The following is an 18,491-nucleotide window of genomic DNA, read 5'->3' on the forward strand; positions in this document are numbered from 1 at the left end:
TCAATGCATAAACTCAGGTTCTAATATGTTTCCTGTCGTCATTACTCATTACTCATACCTCCTTGTATGTGTAATCAAGATTTCATCAAGTTCAAAAGAACGATGATATGAACTCAAAACACATGCTGAATGACGACAATTATTTTAGTTTAATACGTTTTCTAAGTGTTAGTCATCAAGTTTTCCTGAGTATTTAAACTTAGTTTTAACCAAAACTGATAACTCACATTTTCTTATCAGTTCAGATTTTTTGTTTTTCATTTCTTATTTATTTCCTTCATTTCTCTATTTTTTTTCTTCTAGGTTTTGTTATGGACTGTTTTGAAATTGTGTTTGACAACAAAAACGGTTACATCCCTGGCAGTAATGTTACTGGTAGTGCCATTATCAGGACGAGCACAGATATCAACGCACGTTATCTAAAAATTTGCATTCATGGAGCTGCTCACACAAAATGGAGTGAAGGAGTACAGCGACACAGGTTTGAACTGAAACTATAGAAGAAAAAAAGAAAGAAATTGTTTAGATATTGTGACGGGAAAAAGGAATATTATACGGAGATCGAGCACTACTCATCGGAAGTCAACTATGTCAACGGTGAAACAATTGCATGGAGTGCTACAAACGGAAACGTTAGTTGTGCTCTCAATAACGTTTTTGAAACCTAAATGTTTGCTTCAGGGGTTTTTACCAGCCGGTCATCACGTCTTCCCGTTTTCGTTCCCACTCCCTGTTGACTGCCCACCAAGTTACGAAGGCTTTCATGGACATATTCGTTATTCAGTACGTGTTGAGCTTGATAGGCCATGGAAGTTTAACAAAAAGGAACGGGAAGATTTTAAAGGTTAGAAAAGAACCAATACTTCTAGAAACTTTGGAACTCTGAATTTTCAGTAATTCCTAACTTCGATTTGAATTACTTCCCATATGGTAATGTTGCTGTGCAACAAAGAGATATTAAGGACATTGGTGCAATATTCAAGAAGGGAATTGTGACAATGACCGTAGGTTTTTTTCTGAATGAACTTTACAAAAAATTCCAATTACTGTTTAGGTAACTTTACCAAAGCAAGCATACGCACCCGGAGAGGTCATACCAATCACAATCGATATTGATAACGCATCCAAACGACCAGCTTACTGTGTACGTGCAGAACTCCATCAGCACTCACATTACCATGGTAGTCTCCATTCCCTGCTCGGCACTTGTTCCTCACATCACGAGCATCACAAAGATGACAGCAAGAGGGTGGTGGAGAGCAGGAAAAACATCAAAATCGCAGCAAAGTCACAAGGACGTGAAGAACTGAAAATGAAGCTTCCGAAATTGACTCCAACGTTTGAGTGCCCTATCATCAGTGTTGAATACTGCTTGTCTGTGAAGCTTGACACCGAAACTTCGATGAATAACACATTGCACTGTGAATTCAATATCATTATTGGAACAATCCCCACCAATCAACCACAACCTATTGTTCTCTCTTCTTCTGTTCCTCAAGTCCCAAGTGCTCCTCCAGCTATTGAGAGAACTGAGTCGATGCCGCCACCTTACTTTTTGGTGCCACCTACCAAAATGAGTGATGACACAGCTGGCCCATCAGCCCCACCACCAACTTATGAAGAGTCTGTGTCTATTACAAAAGTTTGAAACATATTTTTCAGTGTATATTAACCTTCTTTCTATTTATCCGTGTTATATAAAAGTTCTGTTGTAAGAAGCTTGAATTATTATACGGTGAACAGAATATTACAGTGCTATATCAAAAGGATGACTAAAGACAATATGGAGCTAACCTGGAATGTTTTTCAAAACAGAATTTCCGGCTTGGCCCGTTGCAAGTCTGATCATGCTTTGCTGCTGCGCTAACTGTTCCGGATTCATCGTAACCTTCTTCAGTGATACTGAAGCTTATCTTAAGCTAATAAATGAGTTGCTTGTTGATATTCTGACGAAATTTTCATCATGACTTAAGTTTGGTAAATTAATTGAAAGCGATTCAATGAAAGAACAAAAAAAACAAGAGAAGAACAGAAAAATAACAAAAAAGATAAAGAATAGAAGAAATAGAGGATAAGAGAATTAAAAAAAAAGATTTTCAGAGTAAAAAAGCTAAGCAAATAAAAATTACATCAACATCCATAGCCAGCAATGTTGGCTGAACAAAAGATAAAATCATCTCGTATACCACTAATAAAGCCCTTCGAAATCATTTTTTGTCCGTCTTCAAACAACTTTTCCGTCCCTGAAGCAGACGCTGGAATCGGCAAGTACTCTGAAGCAAGAGACTTCAGGATTGGCAACTGGCTTTGATTCTGCATCCAGAAATCTGTTGGATCGGTTTTGGAGTTTGTATCTTTACAGAGATAAGCCTCGATTTCCTGGAAGGTATTATAAAATAGCTTATTAAAATGTTGTTGGAAACTCACTTTTTCAAGGCACACGATTTTCGGTTCGGAAGGTGATGTGCTGCTCTTCACTTGAACGAACTGATCGAAATCTGTCGTTTCCTCGGTAAGAACCTCTTCCTTGATCACTTTATCAAAGCGGGCTTTGAAATGGTGGATCATGTAGTTCTGAAAAACAGTTTTTTGCAATTTCCTCTCAATTGATAATACACCAACCTTGTGACATTCTGAGAAAAACTCGTTTTTGAAACGAGGATCCAGAAATGTGGCAGTTTTGAGAACCACATTTTTCTGAGAATTGTTTGATGCCGTTTCCAATTTATTCAGCACATTGCGGCCAATCAACTGTTCGGAGACTGATGCCCTAAATACTTTTCAGTTGAAACTTGTCAGGTGGCTAAACAACTCACCCGTTGTTCACAACATTTGTCAGTTTGTGGAGTAAAACTTTCAATATTGGAATAATAACTGAAGCAGTTTGATAAAAACGATGTCGAATTTGATCATTAGCTTTTTGAAGTTGTTCGAGTATATTGAAGACGAAGTTCGAAACTTCCATTTCTTCTTCGGTCAGCTCAGTATCTCTAATATAACGGTATGTAAGAACAGTAGGTACATTATATCCGAATACTCACTTCTGATTTTCCTTTGTAGAAGAATTTTCTGAATTTTGCATCGCAGATGTATCCAAAACTGCTCTCAGAATTTCTTTATGCTCTCTCCATGAAAATACTTTTTGGAAGTCAATTACAGAGCGATCAATTTTCCGGAGGAGGTCGGGACTACTAGTATAGATAGAACGAGCGATCTGAAGAAAGTAAAGAAAATAAATTAGGATTATCAAACCACCTCGTTCAAAATTCCCTCGAAGTCCGGCAATTTAGTCGAATCATTTTCCAGCCAACAGATTCTCGGGATTCTCTGACTTTCACTGATGTAGCCAATCGTTTTGTTACGGATTCCATAGTTTATTATAAGCTTTGACAGAACATTAGGTGAACTCTCCGGCACAGTTTTGAAGAAAAACAGTGCATGTCGTGGTTCCATTTTTTCAGGGATCATCCAGTAAGCTGAAAATTGATTTGCCTTGATATTTGAACAGTTGAAGTAGTGTCAGTACACCCGACTTTAGTTTTGCAGTCTAAATCGCAACAGGAAAAAATGAACTTTCAAATTTGAAGTTTTTTTTATCGCGATACAAAAATCGTGCTAATCGTGCTGAAAATCTTCCCACTCACCTGAGAGAGAAACGTGCTCAGGTCGATCAGCATGCGACTTGAATGTGCCGAAGGCAAGCGACACTTTGCTTGCCGAAATTAAATCTATTCGAATTTTCTCCTTCAATTTGTCATTTAGTGTTGGCAGAGCATTTTCAATGTAGTAGGTTACGGGTTTCAGTCTGTAATACTATAGTGTCACAGCGAGTTTAAATTCTTTCTCATTTCTAATCAATATCTTTATTTTTTTAAACTCACTGAACGTCCGGTCTTAACTTCCCAAACAACTCTCGGAATCCAGCTCCTTCCAATATTGTCACAGGAAGCCGATCCTTACAAATCATAGCAATGACTGACTCATCATTATCTCTTATTTCCGTTTTTGGCTGGATAGTTGCATATCCTTCCTGAGAGTCGATAATTTCCTGCTTCACTTCATGTCCAACTGGGGCCATATCGTCGAAGGGAATACCATTATCATCAGGACTTCTGGCTCGGTTTGCTTGTTCATTATTTAACTAAAAAGTGCAAAGGTAAATATGTTTATCTAAGTTTAGAAACAATATACGAACAGTTCCTTTTCATTTGGAAATGACCAACTTTGAGGGTTTTACGGTTTGAACTGATTGTTTTACAAAGTAGGTATAAACCATACAGAACAAAAGCAGAATTCATTTTTGTAGTTGAAAAAATGTTTTGTTCAAACACTCATTAGCAAGTTACATATTCACAAAGTAATTTTTCCAAATTTGCTCATTTCAGGGAAAAATAGAGTGATTTTTAAGATGTCCCTTAAAAATGACCAATGGGACGATTTGAGGAAAAAATTACTTTGTCGATATGTAACTTGCTATTGAGTGTTCGTTCAGAAAACATTTTCAACTACGAAAATGAAGTTCTACCTTCGTTTTGTACGGTTTATACAAAGCTTATTTTGTGGGACAATCATTGATACCGTAAAACCCTCTCAAAGTTGATCGTATTTAACTAAAAATACTAAATTGTATATCTCACTGCACGGGAGTGTACCTCTGTACTTTAATGTGTATTTTAGCTGAATTATGTTTTACTACTGGAATTATGTTGATTACCTCAATACGCATCTTTTTTTCGCATTTTGTGGTAATTCGGAGTTATAACAATATTGCAAAATATATTATTTGAATGCGCAGAAATACTCTAACCAGGGATGTTTTGAGAAATGTTTGCTGAAAAACTTTTCCGAAATTTTCGAAATATTTTCGTGATGATAAAGAAATTGCTGCGAACCCAACGTGAACGGTGCCAAAACGTCTCACTTGTGCTATAATTTTAGTTTATTCTGTATATTTGTAGATTTTGACTATGAAAAACTTAAAAAACTGATATTTCGAAGTTTCTGGAATTTCTGAAAATAATAACTCGGAATAGTTCCGAGTTCCAAAAAAAATTTGGAAAAGTTACGAATTCCGAAATTTCTAGTTTCGCACATCCTTCATTGTAACATCATGTTAAATTTTTACAAACGTTTGCCAACATTTTTGATTTAAAACCAAAAGGTTCTGTTCAAAAATAAAAAGTTTTCTTCGGATATTCAAATCAAGGCCATGAAAAATTGATAATCAAAAAATCAGCAGATCCCTTTGATCAAAAATCCTATGTCACTTTTACTAGATATTTTCTACGTATAAAATAGTTTATGCAAAGGGGACTTGTTACAGTTGATATACACATTAAAGCGCATAGGAATACTCTCCCATGACCGCTACTGAAAATAAAATATGTACCTGCTCCATTTCCTCAGGGTGATGTTTTGTCAAATGAAATAGAAGACAAGTGGTTCCGCTTTTTTTCGTCCACGGACATTTTTTTCTACACAATCGACACTGACCCTTATCTCCAACTCGTTTGAACTGACCATCGTATTTGCTTGGTCTGAATTTTGGAGTCATTCTGCAAAAACGTTTCATTTCTAAAACCATTCCGGAGAAAATAGAAAAATTTCGGTTCCGGCGAAAAACGACGTTCAATATTGTCCACCTGAATGAATATAAAAGATCTAGAACACAAAAAGAGATGTTCGTGATAGGGAAAGAGAAGAACATACAGATGAGCAGTTTCACATTTCAATCGTATCCACTAATTTTGACCACAAAGAGATATGAGGGAATAAGAAGGCAAATAGAAGGAATTCCGAGATATGATGTGGATGATAGTACCCATCAATCGACGCGGGGGACAATGGAGTTCTTTTTACTGACTATTTAAAATTATAAAAAATGTAAAAGTTTGATTTTGATTGCATGTCTAAAAAGTTTAGCGGAAAAGCTAGAATGTGTTAGTTATACTACTAGAACCTGTCTGACATTTCCAGAGTTTTGTACAAGACCAATGTACGTGGTTTTATCTATTTTTTTAGATATGCTATTAGATTATGCAACAGTATCGAAAAATCTCTACCATGGCAACTGACATAAAAAAGACTGCTCAATTTGACAGAATGCGATAAGAGAATCTTATTAGATCTACAAATGGAAGATAACAGCCATGAATCTGTACAGATGTCACTGTGAAGGTCTGCTCATTCAATTGGTTCTGAACATAGGCCATTACATGATTTTTGTGTTGAACACCGGCTCACTAAATTGGATAGACTAAAAAATTACTGGAATTATGATAAATTGAGAATACAGCAAAGATAGGGAAATAAGATTGAGGAAAGAGAAACATTTCATTGAGTGGCATATAATTCTTCTTCTTTTTTCTGAAATAGCAAATTCCTTCAAACTGAGACATCCGGGAGCTTGCTGAGTCTGTTTGTAGGAATTCGCTACTTCCAGAGTGCTGAGTCTCAGGACAATGCCACACTATGCCACGTTCAAAGGACGTCTAAACATTTTATGAGATGTTTAAACGTTTATTGCGACGTTCAAACATTTGAAAAGACTTTCGAAATTTTTTTCAAAAAAAAAACCGGAGGCTTAAAAGAACGTCTAAGTTTTCAAGGAACGTTCATCTGTTTTTTTAACCTTTACCTAATTTGTGTAAAAATTGTAAAAATTATCCATTACTGTTGGATTCAAAACCTTTTTTGTCTTCTCTTTGTCACAGTAGCCCGATAGATGTGTTTCATGATCATGACTGAAGGTTTATCCATCAAAAGTAGCTGCCATAAATTTCATTGCATATTTTTCTCTTTCACTCTCCCACTCTCTATTTTATGCACCTTTCTATATTTCTCAAGAGAGAAAGAAAACACGATAAGACCGATGTCTTGTAGACAGCGGTCGTGGAAATCTTAGATGGTGTCAAACAGTTTAGTAACACAATCGGGGAGGGGAGGGGTGCCAATCGTCTCTGTGTGTATCGTTCTTCACCCCTCTCGCTGACGTACAAAACTGAGGACTTTATCGGATATTGCATAGCGAGATGGTCCGGGAAAAGAGAAGATGAGACACGTGCGCGACGCAAAAGCTATGAAAGGTTTTGTAGGATAGCATGACAAAATTGAGATGAGATGTTTCTTTTGTGATTGTATAAAAATTTCGATTGAGTTTCTATCAAAAAGAACCATTAATGAGCGTTGAATCAAAAAATGCTTTAACCAATATATGAGAAGAGAATGAAATAGCGAGCAACCGTTTTAAAGTGAAAAGCTAAATCAGCAGTTCATTTTTTCCAATGAGAAATAGAAAAAATCGTTGTCAACGCTGTCTGATAACAGAAAACGATAGAAAATTATGATAAGCGGAGAAAAACAATTGTTTCACTCTTATAAAGTCAATTTCTCATAAAATATGTACAATGCAACGATTTTCTCATTGTAATGTTTTGGCACTTACTTGTAAACGATTAAGTTGAGTGTAATCAATCAACGGAACGCACTCAGAAAGTCTAGAGAGATTAAATGATGAGAGGTGTTTTTTGGAAGAAAAAGAGAGTAGTCTGCTAAGGAGAAGGCTAGAAAAACGTTCTCTTCTCCTTAGAGAAAAAAGTTACGCAATAGAGGGCGGAGTCTAATGCGTATCCGAACGCTCGCTTCTGGCTGCTGTTGGGGGGTTGCACAATCGGAATGTGAGCAACTGTATTCAAAAAATAAATACAACTCGAACGGAAACAAAACGTGATTACATGAAAAAAAAATCCGAAATTTCCGTATTGCACAACTGATTCGCTAGACAGAACACATAATCTGTGAACACCTGATGAAAATTTGGTACATATGAATTCACTAGACTGAAGTTCTATTCTTATCTCTCCATGATTTTGTATCTTGCAGTTATTGTTTAGATGTAGTACGTGAAGCGTAAATTATGTTTTTTTTAATATTCCATTTCAACACTATATTTTGCTGACTGTAGATAAACAATAGTTTCAAAATTTATAAACATCGTATCGGGAGCTCCACACAACGATGTAGGGGTGAATGGTTTTATATAAGCCGAGTTGGGGAAGAAAGAGCGGTTCGGTTGGACGATATAGGGGTCAAGTAGTTAGATCTTCTATTCGAACCTGAAATCTGTTTCTCAAAAAACTATGTATCGATAACTAAATTTTACAATATGCAATTTTTTTGTCCGTTCGTAAAACGTGTGAATATGTAATTTCTTGTAAGCAATGCGCTAAGACACTCGAAATTATTGTTTCATTTTTCTTTTTGAGAGTATATACTGTGCAAAAAATCCTTCTCTTTCTTTTTTCTCTCTTGTCATTATCATCTTCTTTCATATTTTATGAAACGCTGTGAGTTATTATAGTCAAATGGCCAGGCCAGGTCTGGGAGCTAAAAATGGTTAGGAAGAGACGGAGAAACTGAGAGGACGAGAAACTTCATAATACCTTTATATGAGAAACGATACGACGGAGACGTATGTAACGCAATGACTACGCAACAGTCTACGCAACGACACCTTCTCTCCAACACACAACCTGACAACCAAGGGTGACCCGAAAATGCAACAGAGGTGGTTACTGTTAGAGGAGCAGAGACTATATACAAGTGAGAGGACAGAGAGAATTGTGAGAATAGTAAGACCATGGTCACAACAATGTATCTACCTACGTGCAAGAGATGGCAAAGAAAAAGATCCATTAGGCGAAATCGAGAGGTCTCTGGGTTGATATGAAGAACAAACGAAAAATTCCTGGAGTATTGAACAGAGTTGAGCGGAATGTGGTTCTTAAAAAACGATTTTTTCTTCCTTTTGTTGTTAAAAACCCTTTAAAATGGTTCTATTCGTGTTAAATTCAGTTTTGTTGGTAAAAACTGATAGCTCTGTGGCAACAAACCTCAAAAAATCTCTGTAAGGTCAGACAGCTCCCTTTCCTTTTTTCTGCTCTCTGCAGAAAAAAACTCCTTTTTTCTGTCTTCGAGTAGTAAAAAAGCGGAAATGGAAGTGTATTACTAGAACAAAAACAAAGTTCTAAATTACCTGATATAACATATATTGAACCACAAGATGATAAAAAATGCGTCAGAGGCACTAGACACCCGTAAAATTGCTGAATAGGAACGCGTTGAAGGCGCGGCAGACTCAGTCTTCATCAGAATCGAGCAATTTTCAAAAGGAAAGCCCATTTTTTAGCTTAAAAGTTGACTCATTTTAAGGCAAAAACACGTCTAAGACGCGCCAGTCACAATTGTGATTGAATTTTATGAATTTTTGTGCATTTTTGTTCAAAAACGGCATAAAACAGTCCGCCAGATCTCGGTTCGGTTTTGGCTCGGCTCGGAAAAGCTGCGACTCGGATTGTTATCATTTTTCCCTTTTCGGTTTCAATCTTTTTGGCAAAGATTTATTTTCTGTGAATTGTTCTTTTTTTTTCTCAAGTATACCCCTCAAAAACCTTTGAAACCTACAAAAAAGCGTTCTTAAAATTTGTTTCAAACATTTTCGGAGAAAAATTTCAATTTTTTCAGTAATGAACTTCCAGGCTGCAAAAATTTCGATTTCAGCCTGCCTCCTCCATTCCTGCGCGATCCGTTGCAAATTTGAAAGATACCGTATCCCATGTTGCCAAAATTCAACCTTGATCTCACAAAGGTCACTCAATTACTAGCTTTTGAATCGTTCTCAAAACCATATGTGTCTAGAAATAGACCCAAATCACGAAAGAGTACAAAGATCAATACCAAAGTTTGAAATTTCATATGCATAACCTTGTGAACATGATGAAATAGTGTAATGAATACAAAACAAATAAAGGACGTCTGATTCGCGTTCTTTTTTTTGTTCTTTGTGTCCACCGCTTCATTACAAAAAATCAATGATTGTAATCTAAAGTTCAGTTATGAGATATTTGAATAATTATACGATAAACGCAATATTACAGTATAATATTAAAAAAATGACTCTGTACCTTATCTTATCCAATTTTGCTATGTGTAGACCAAATGTCTTAACCATATGTACAATAGGTCACTTGGTCACGTGCCTTCCTAATGTGTCGCGAAGATTGTTATCGAGACAGGATATTACACATCACATATGTGTTATTTGTTGGAGATGAGTATCGCTGGAGCGGGGCGGAGTTTTGAATACTTTATGGCGTCAGATAGGAACTCGGGTTACGGTACATTTCTATCGTTTCGATGAGGGTGAGATGTCGATTCTGAGCTATGATCAATCAGAGCTCCCACGTTGAGGCCGAGTCCACCTCCTAAGACGCGCTTTATTGATAACTTATCGTATCGGTGAACATTAGAATTTTTTAAGCACAGAAGCGGCGTCCAATCATCAAAACGTTTCATTTTGAAGTGAAATATTTGGGAAAAACGCGATTTCTCTAATCATGAGCCCCGGTCATAATAGAAATATCGGTCTTGAGATCCCATGAATGTATTACAGATGATTCCCAATCGTCTTGGTAATTTTTCTGTAATTAGCAATAAAGGACTTGAAGATTATTTTGATTTATTGAATAAATGCATCAGATGATTATACATTTTTTGAAAACAGCTATGGGCTATTCACGTCCGGCAAAACGTTTTTTCCCTTTTTACCTTTCATATACCGAAAAAACGGGTTTTCCAGTTTTTCATCGTTTTTCCGGAAAAGGAATCGAGGGAAAATGTTTTTTCTCCGGACGTGAATACCAGCTTCAGAAAAATAGTACGGAAAACCAACAGCAGTAGACCATAAAAACAGAAGAACATACAAAAAAGAGGTTTGAGGAGAAAATAAGATTGAGAAAGATTTTTCGGGAAGATGGGAAGAGTTACAAGTATGGGGGGTGGAAAGAGATTCGGAGAAAATCATGGGGGCAAGTGGGAGAAAAAAGAAAAATTTACAAAGAAATCTAGAAAAAAACAAAAACAAAAACAATTGAATCCTATAAAATGTTGGGGGGAGAGAAAAATTCGATAGGATTAGATATGTAATTGAAAAAAAAGGAATTCAATAGGATCTGATAAGAAATTAAAAAAGGGGGAATTCGATAGGATTAGATAGTAAATAAAAAATGGGGAATTCGATAGGATTAGATATTAAATTTGGGCTCAGAGAGAATCCGCAACACGGTCTCGCAGCTAGTTTTTAAAAAAGACATTTCGCAGCCATGGGGACAACAACCTCAAATATCCCGTTTTTTTCAGGGAGAATTTGAACTTTTCAGACAATTAATTGTCTGGGAAAGTCAAAAAATCATTTTCAGTGAACTTCCTAAACATGAAGTTTTGTCCAGAACGCCGAAAAGAAGCTTTTTGATAAGATTTGAAAACTGTTTTTCTCACAGAAGTAGCGGTTTTTGTCGTTTTCTGAACCATTCAATTGGCTTTGGCAGCTCACATGAACTACGAAACATGCGAAATGTCTTTTGTTACGGATTTCTTCAAAGCCGGAATTTCGATGAGCTGATATTATGAGATATTATGAGAACGAAAACAAAAAACGCAACGATTTCAGTATGAAAATTTGAGTTTTTCTCGAAAGTTTTTCAGTTTTTTGGCAAAAAGTCCAACTTTTGATGGTATTGATGAAGTTGAGCTTACACGTATGCTGCGTCGTTTGGAGCTGCGTTCTGTGGAGCTGCGTCCTGTAGAGCTGTCTCCTGTAGAGCTGCGTCTTGTGGAGCTGCTTCCTGTGGAGCTGCCTCCTGTGGAGCTGAGTCTTGTGGAGCTGCGTCTTGTGGAGCTGCGTTCTGTGGAGCTGCGTCTTGTGGAGTTGCCTCCTGTGGAGCTTCGTCCTCTCCTGCCTCTTGACGCCATAAGGCATTGAATTGGTCCAGTTTTTCCATCCAATACTCCATTTTGTGACGATAGTATGCCGTCATACCAATGAACTTCGGCTGTTTCCTGAAAAATTATATTTTTCCTCTACAAATTTAACTGAGAGAAACTCACTTATGGGCGCACTCGATGCAGAAGGTCTTGGTGTCGGTGTAGACGAAGAACATGTTGTGCGTGCAGACCTCGCACTTGGAGCATCTTTCCACAGGCACCACATTACGACTTTCTGCAGCTGGCCGAGGTTCAACACCGTGCGCCGCAAGATAATCAAACTCCGTTTGAGCTCTGGCCAAAGATCTGAAAATAGGATTTGATGGTAAGAGTTGTTATGCATATAAAAAATGTGTATTACCTCATACATATCACGGAGATGAGCTGATCGAACTTCAGACTGTGGCGAATCTTCTTCTCGACGATATTCCAGGCAATCGTTTGAATTGGGAGGAGAGCATGACTGTGGTTGAGCCGATAGTGATCGTTCATGAATGCTGCCAATGCCAATTGATCAAAATTCGGCTGGGCAATGTTCCAGCTCACATTCACCGTGTACCCGTTGGACTGAACCCAATGGTAAGTTCCGGCTCCAACATACACGGTGTCTCCAGGCTTCTGCACGAACTTCTGCAGATGAATTCCTTCCTTGATGAGCTCCTCCTCACTTGGCCAGTTTGCAGTGGCATAGAGACCAACCGACTTGCTTTTGGCATTGTGGTGCTTGAGAAGTTGAGTCATTTTCTTGGAGTGTTCCAATGGAACTCCGTACCAAATACAATCCCCGGGTCCGATATTGTGGTTGAACGAAGCAAGAGCACTGTTCTCCGGATGAATGCTGGTTCGGCTTCCTGGAGCCTTCACGTACAGCTGGGCACTGTTCAATCCGGCAATGATCTCTCCGGCATAATTGAGAAGGTTGCCTTTTCCGTTTGGTGAAAGCATGAACGGCAACTTTTCAACTTCCTGAAAACAAGAAATTTTGAATTTGAAAGTGAGAAGCACGGAACTCACCGTTTTCAGTTCTGCGAAAGTGAACTCTTGCGTTTCCAATTCAATGTTGGTGGCAAACCCAATAAGATTGGCATTCGTGTTGTGCTGTTGTCCATTGATTGGAAGTTGGTTCTCGTGCAGGAATCTTTCTAGCTCCTCTCGGAAGATTTCGAGGTCCGTCATTTGACTTTCTCTCATCTTTCGATAGACTGAAATAAAGTTTGGTTTAAAAAATTAAGCACCACGGGTTGTCTAGAAATTTAAAGATTCTAATAGACTGACCTTCTTTGGCATAATTGATGCCATTGTCGAGCCAGTCCACGAAGGTTTTGAGTGAAAAACCTTTTTCAGTGACGCTGCCGGTGATCGTCCACTTCTTTGAGTTTCCTTTTTTATCGTCACGATTGAAGTTGGAGCTTGTTGGTTGGGGCAACTGGTGCATGAGTGGATGCACGAAATCGGGCTTCCATTTAACCAGCAACGCTGGGCTGAACTTCTTCTCGTCGAATCCAGTAACTTTGGCCAAACCAGTTATCACGCACATGCTGGTTTTCATCAGATGTTTGTGCAACTTTTTCCACGTTCCCTCGCTGTTATCAGCGAGATGGAATCTGGCGACTGATACGTATCCTGGGGTCCCTTGCATTCCTTGGTTTTGGAAAAAACGCAGCTCTTCCTTGATCACAGCATCGTCTCCTTCGATAAGATTGGCACAAGATGGGTCAGGTTTCCCGAAAACCAAATTCAATCCACGTTCTTTTGCTTTTTCGGCCAATTTAACTATTTCCAGAGATGTGACTTTTTTGAAATCATAGAAAGGCACTCCAGTAAAGTTTACTTCAAACGGTTCCGTCAATTTAGAATTCCCTCTCCTTTTGCGTTTGTTACGTGGCTGATCTTTTTTGCTTTGGAGAACCATTTTTTCGATGTTGTCCATCACACCTCGGTAGTTTTCCTGCATTGGCATGTCCGTGTCCAGATCAATATCAACGATGTGGCTGTTTTCTTCCTGCAATTATGGATTTTTTTTAAATGTATAGAATATATTTAGCAAACTTGTCAAACTTCGATCCGGCCCGGCCCGGGCCAGGCTGACATTTTTCTCACACCTGCGAGGCCAGGTCGGCCCGGCTTCGAGAACAGGTACCTATTTGGACCACATTTTTTGAATATTTCGAAAATTTTACACTTAAAACAACCAATTTCTTGATGCAGAACGAGATTTTGATTGAGTTCTTAAGTATAATCAAAAATTTGGCATTTTCGGAAAAAAAATCATAATATTTCAAAATTTCGTTCAAAATTTAGTTTAAAAGTTTTCGAATTTTGAACCCCGGGCCGGACCGAAAAAATTCCAATTTCGGCTCAGCCCGGCCCAGCCCGTGACAAAGTTGAGATTTGGAATTACCATATATTTATATCCCTCGACAGTTAACCGTCCTCACCTCAATTTCTTTGACCATTTTCTCAATTTCGTTTCGACGTTTTTTCGTTTCGACATCTGGAATTATATTCCCTGGTTCCATTCTCAAAGCCGACAGTATCCAAGCAATCGATAACCACCTAGCTGACATTCTGAACATTCCCTCCTGGGCCTCGGTGGGTTTTTCTTCGGCAGCCTTCCTTGCTCTGCTTCTGACCGCTGGTCTTCTAGCTGCAGTTTTTCGGGGTTTCTTTTCCTTTTCGTTTTCGGATGTCTTTTGTTTTTTGTCCGTTGGCTCCATGTCCGATTCCGTCGCATCACTTTTCGCAGAGGCAGCAACTCTACCATTCTGTGCAGCGTCCACGGATCTAAGAGTGTAGAAAACTGCTGATGCTGGTTCTCCGGCGATTTGACAAATTTTTGAACGAGCTGCCTTGGGACCTGAAAAAAAAGCAATCGGTTTTCGAGAATTTGTATGGCCTGGAATTGGTAAAATCAACACTTAATCATGTTGTCTCTTATGTTGGAGGAGGTATGATCAAGTTCTCAGATATCAGAACAACCATCCGGAATACCTCAGGCTCAAGCCCCTAGAAATAAATGACCGGAAGATGTTTCTGTCCGTGGCTCAGTGTGGCTTTAGGTGGCCCTATGATCTACCTCTCAGTACTAGCGAATTGTGATTTTATCTGTTGTCGCGCCCCTAATATGTTATATTACAAGCGCGACTCCTTCTGCGACTCGTCACCTCGTGATGTTCTACACTAAATACTTGTGCTCGATTCCCGTAGCTTCATCGACCCTTTCAATAATTCCTACACCTCGCGGCCGTGGACGAGGCGCAGTGGCCGAGAAACCCCAAAGAGGAAACGCGCCCCGGTGGACCGTGGGTAAAACATTTTTCACTTTTCCTTCTGAAACTTTTTATGGTTCAAATAATGTCCCTTTGACCACCACAAATAGCGGCGCAATATAGTGCATCGACAGGGAACTGAACCCGGGCCTCGTGGCAGGCGAGGATTCTATTACTGAACCACTGATGCTTATTCATTTTTGGCCTTCCCGAAAATGTTTGTTTGGGGATAAAGTAGTTCTTCACTACATATGGCGGCGCGGCATCTGTTGAAATCAAGAAAATCAACTTACGAGCTCTCGGAGTCATCGAAGCATTTGAGCTCTCAGCAGCATTGGCAGTATTCTCAGCTGGGACGTCATCCTGCATCTCCTCTTCACCAGCTCCAGAATTCTCGACCGGAAGATCATCCAATTTTTCATCAGCTCCAGTATTCTCAGCTGAGACGTCATCCTGCATCTCATCTTCCTCATTTCCCGTTTTCTCGACCAGAAGAACTTCCTTCTTCTCCTCATTTCCAGAATCCTCATCCGGCGGATTTTCTTTCTTTTCAACGTCCCAGTCCATATCATTCCCATCATCCTTTATCTCACTTCCCGCGATGGCATCAGCGATGGATGGAGACGAGTCAACAGGTTTCTGATGGATACCTATCACTGGATAACCTGAAATTGTTGTGTTGAGAAAGAGAGGTTCCTGACGTAGTGTAGGTACACGCTCCCATCTGATTCAAAGGAGCCTACGTTCTCAGAGAGTCAGTACATATAAGAAAACATGTAATTTGACTAACACCTACTATGCAGATGCAACCCCTACAAAAATGACCATTGGTGGTCGTGTGGTTCAATCGGTTTTTAGGTTTACGTGCCCCTATGATCTTCACCTCACTTATCAGTACTACACTACTCCACAAAAGTATCGTTCCACCCCTTTTTTTCGAAAAACAGTGATCACGTTAATTTTTATAATAAGGTGTCCACATGAAAAATACTTCATATTCAAATAGAATTCGGGTCCAGGTGTTTTTATTTCTACACCGTAACCCAGATTTGATAAAATCGAAAAATTCGATTTTGACGATTCCACAAAAGCATCGTTCCACTTCAAAGAAACAGGTTTTGGTTCAACAGCTTACAAATTCATTTTGAAATTGTTGCGAAAAACGTTGGGTCGACTGTACGTTGAGTGGTTTTCGGCACCCAACGTGTGTACTTAGTTGTGCGTCTTATTAAAATTAAAGAAATCAAAAAAAGCAACGTACCAGCAACAAGCTCTCCTTCCTTTTGCTCGATTTCTTCGCTTTTCGAGCTCTCATTGTCAGTATCCTCGGCCGAAAGGTCATTCTTCATCTCCACGTCATCAGGGATGAATGGAGACGAATTCATTGATTGCTGATGATTGGTCATCGTAGGAGACTCTGAAATGATAATTTGGAAAGTTTCCTGACGTAGTATAAAAACTAGTTATACCCCTGAGCTACATTCTTACGGTAACTGATATGTAGATCAAGTTTTCTTAGATACGTGACTATTTGGGATTTTTCAGAGAGTTGGTCAATAAGAGAACATGTAATTTGACTGACAGCTCCTTCAAGCAGACTTTTCAAAAATTGGGCTGGACCGCTCGGTCCGAATTTTCTCTCGGCCCGGCTCGGATTGGAAAGTGGGTACCTATTTTTACTAAATTTTTTTAAAATTTTTTGAAAAAATAGAGTGTACATACTAAAATTATCATAAATATTCACACTTTCATTCAATTTTAAAGTTTTGGCCAAAAACTATACTTTTTTCCAAAAAAAGTTCAAAAAATATCAAAAATTCAAATTTTTTCAAAACATTTTCAAAACGGGCCGAGATTTTGTTTGATTGCGGCCCGGCCCGTGACAAGTCTGCCTTCAAGATCCCTATTCCCAGCATCCACTCTCATTAACAAGATGAAAAGCTTACCAGAATTGGCTTCAGTATCAGCATGATTGGTTGACGAAGTTCTTCCATTCATTTCAAGCAGCTTAGTCTCGGAGTCCGGCGGAAGCTCGGGAGGAATTCCATTCAGCGGATCCTCCATTTCAAATCGTTCGATTGAAGTTCTTCTTTTTTTAGTTCTGAAAATTATGGCATTGGGATTTTTTTCCAGAGAGAAAAAGAAATAGAAGAGGATTATAAAAGAGAAAAATTTTGTTTCCAGTATTAACAACATTTGAATCTTATCAGTAGCAAAGACAAGAACTTTCAATTCAAATTTCTCTGTGCAAAAAAAGCAGGCTCCGTTTCATCGCGGCAGCCACGTCATCAAGCGTTGCGTTCAAATTTCGAACACTACCGCGAAAAATAGGCGTGACCTCCGAGATAGCGAGCAGTGTTGCATGAAAAAAATGCTCATAAAATATGAAAAAAAAAGAGGATTTCAAAAGAGAAAAATTAAAAACTTTCTAGTGTTAAAACATCTCAACCATATCAGTATCAACCCTATCATAACTACTTATCTTACAAATTGGGCCGATACGGGCCGACACAAGCCGGGTTCCATAGCTCGCTTAAAACGCAATTTTATAAGCTGAAAAATATACCAAAATGAAGATCTCGACGAGTTCTGTGTCTGTGACCTACTACGGCCTTGATGCCGTAACTTTAATATGCCGCGAGTCGGGCTAGAATGGCTTTTTAGGTCATTTTCGCGTTTTTTGGACCTTTTCCCCGGTTTGCGGCACATCAAGGATCCGTAATCCGACCTGTAGTAGGTCACAGACATAGAACTCGTCTAAATCTTTATTTTGGTGTATTTATTAGCGCATAAAATTGCGTTTTAAGCGAGCTACGCGCCGGCGCGTGTCGGTCCGTTTTGACCCAATTTGCAAGTATGGTAGTTAGATAGGGTTTATATACTCAGATAACTACAAAAATATAAGTACGAGAAACAAGTAACACGGCTCTGCGAGCATCGTATAAAAGGATACAATTGAAGCGTCTCATCGTTTCTCAACTAAAAATAGACCCCCACAACACAAAAAAAGTTCGGGAGGCCGTCAGTAACATGTGTGGAAGAGGGGAAAAGAAAAGCGAGCGCGGAGGAGAGATAGAGAGGCGAGGAAGAGGGTGCCTGTTTTTCTTGAGAGGTACCAGAGATTTTCTCTGCGTATCTATCGTATTGTGCCGGCCACTATACTCCGCGTAGACTATTGTGTTGTGAATGAAGGTGTTAAGAATGGGAGGAAAGAGAAGGGAGAAGAAGGGGGCCAACTGTTCGCTTCGGGTGGTCTACATGATTTACGATAACGTTTTGACAGGAGACATTAATCTCAGGATCATATTACAGAATTTGGTTTTTTCTGTTCAGGTTAAAGTACTTCTAACTCCAATTTTTAAGCTCCACTCCTACCTAATGCACTTGCTCTTAACCCACACC

At 38.8% G+C, this 18,491-nt stretch overlaps 3 protein-coding genes across 3 annotated transcripts; 1 reads left to right on the top strand and 2 right to left on the bottom strand.

Annotated features, from left to right (window-relative positions):
* Nucleotides 1-311: 311 nt before the first annotated feature.
* On the top strand, nt 312-1,648 carry GCK72_025710 (uncharacterized protein; the record flags this gene model as incomplete). The annotated part of the gene is made up of 5 exons (XM_003105471.2): nt 312-481; nt 527-632; nt 682-844; nt 895-1,004; nt 1,055-1,648. The coding sequence occupies 5 exons, from the start codon at nt 312-314 to the stop codon at nt 1,646-1,648; spliced, it is 1,143 nt and encodes a 380-aa protein (XP_003105519.2).
* A 482-nt stretch (nt 1,649-2,130) lies between these two features.
* GCK72_025711 (uncharacterized protein) lies at nt 2,131-2,965 on the bottom strand (the record flags this gene model as incomplete). The annotated part of the gene is made up of 4 exons (XM_053736454.1): nt 2,131-2,379; nt 2,428-2,574; nt 2,623-2,770; nt 2,817-2,965. The coding sequence occupies 4 exons, from the start codon at nt 2,963-2,965 to the stop codon at nt 2,131-2,133; spliced, it is 693 nt and encodes a 230-aa protein (XP_053580020.1).
* Nucleotides 2,966-3,246: 281 nt separating this feature from the next.
* GCK72_025712 (uncharacterized protein) lies at nt 3,247-4,078 on the bottom strand (the record flags this gene model as incomplete). Its single annotated transcript, XM_003105563.2, has 3 exons — nt 3,247-3,476; nt 3,645-3,805; nt 3,882-4,078. The coding sequence occupies 3 exons, from the start codon at nt 4,076-4,078 to the stop codon at nt 3,247-3,249; spliced, it is 588 nt and encodes a 195-aa protein (XP_003105611.2).
* Nucleotides 4,079-18,491: the final 14,413 nt, after the last annotated feature.

Source organism: Caenorhabditis remanei, chromosome X, assembly GCF_010183535.1.
Source record: "Caenorhabditis remanei strain PX506 chromosome X, whole genome shotgun sequence".
In the NCBI taxonomy this organism is placed as follows: Eukaryota; Metazoa; Nematoda; class Chromadorea; order Rhabditida; family Rhabditidae; genus Caenorhabditis; species Caenorhabditis remanei.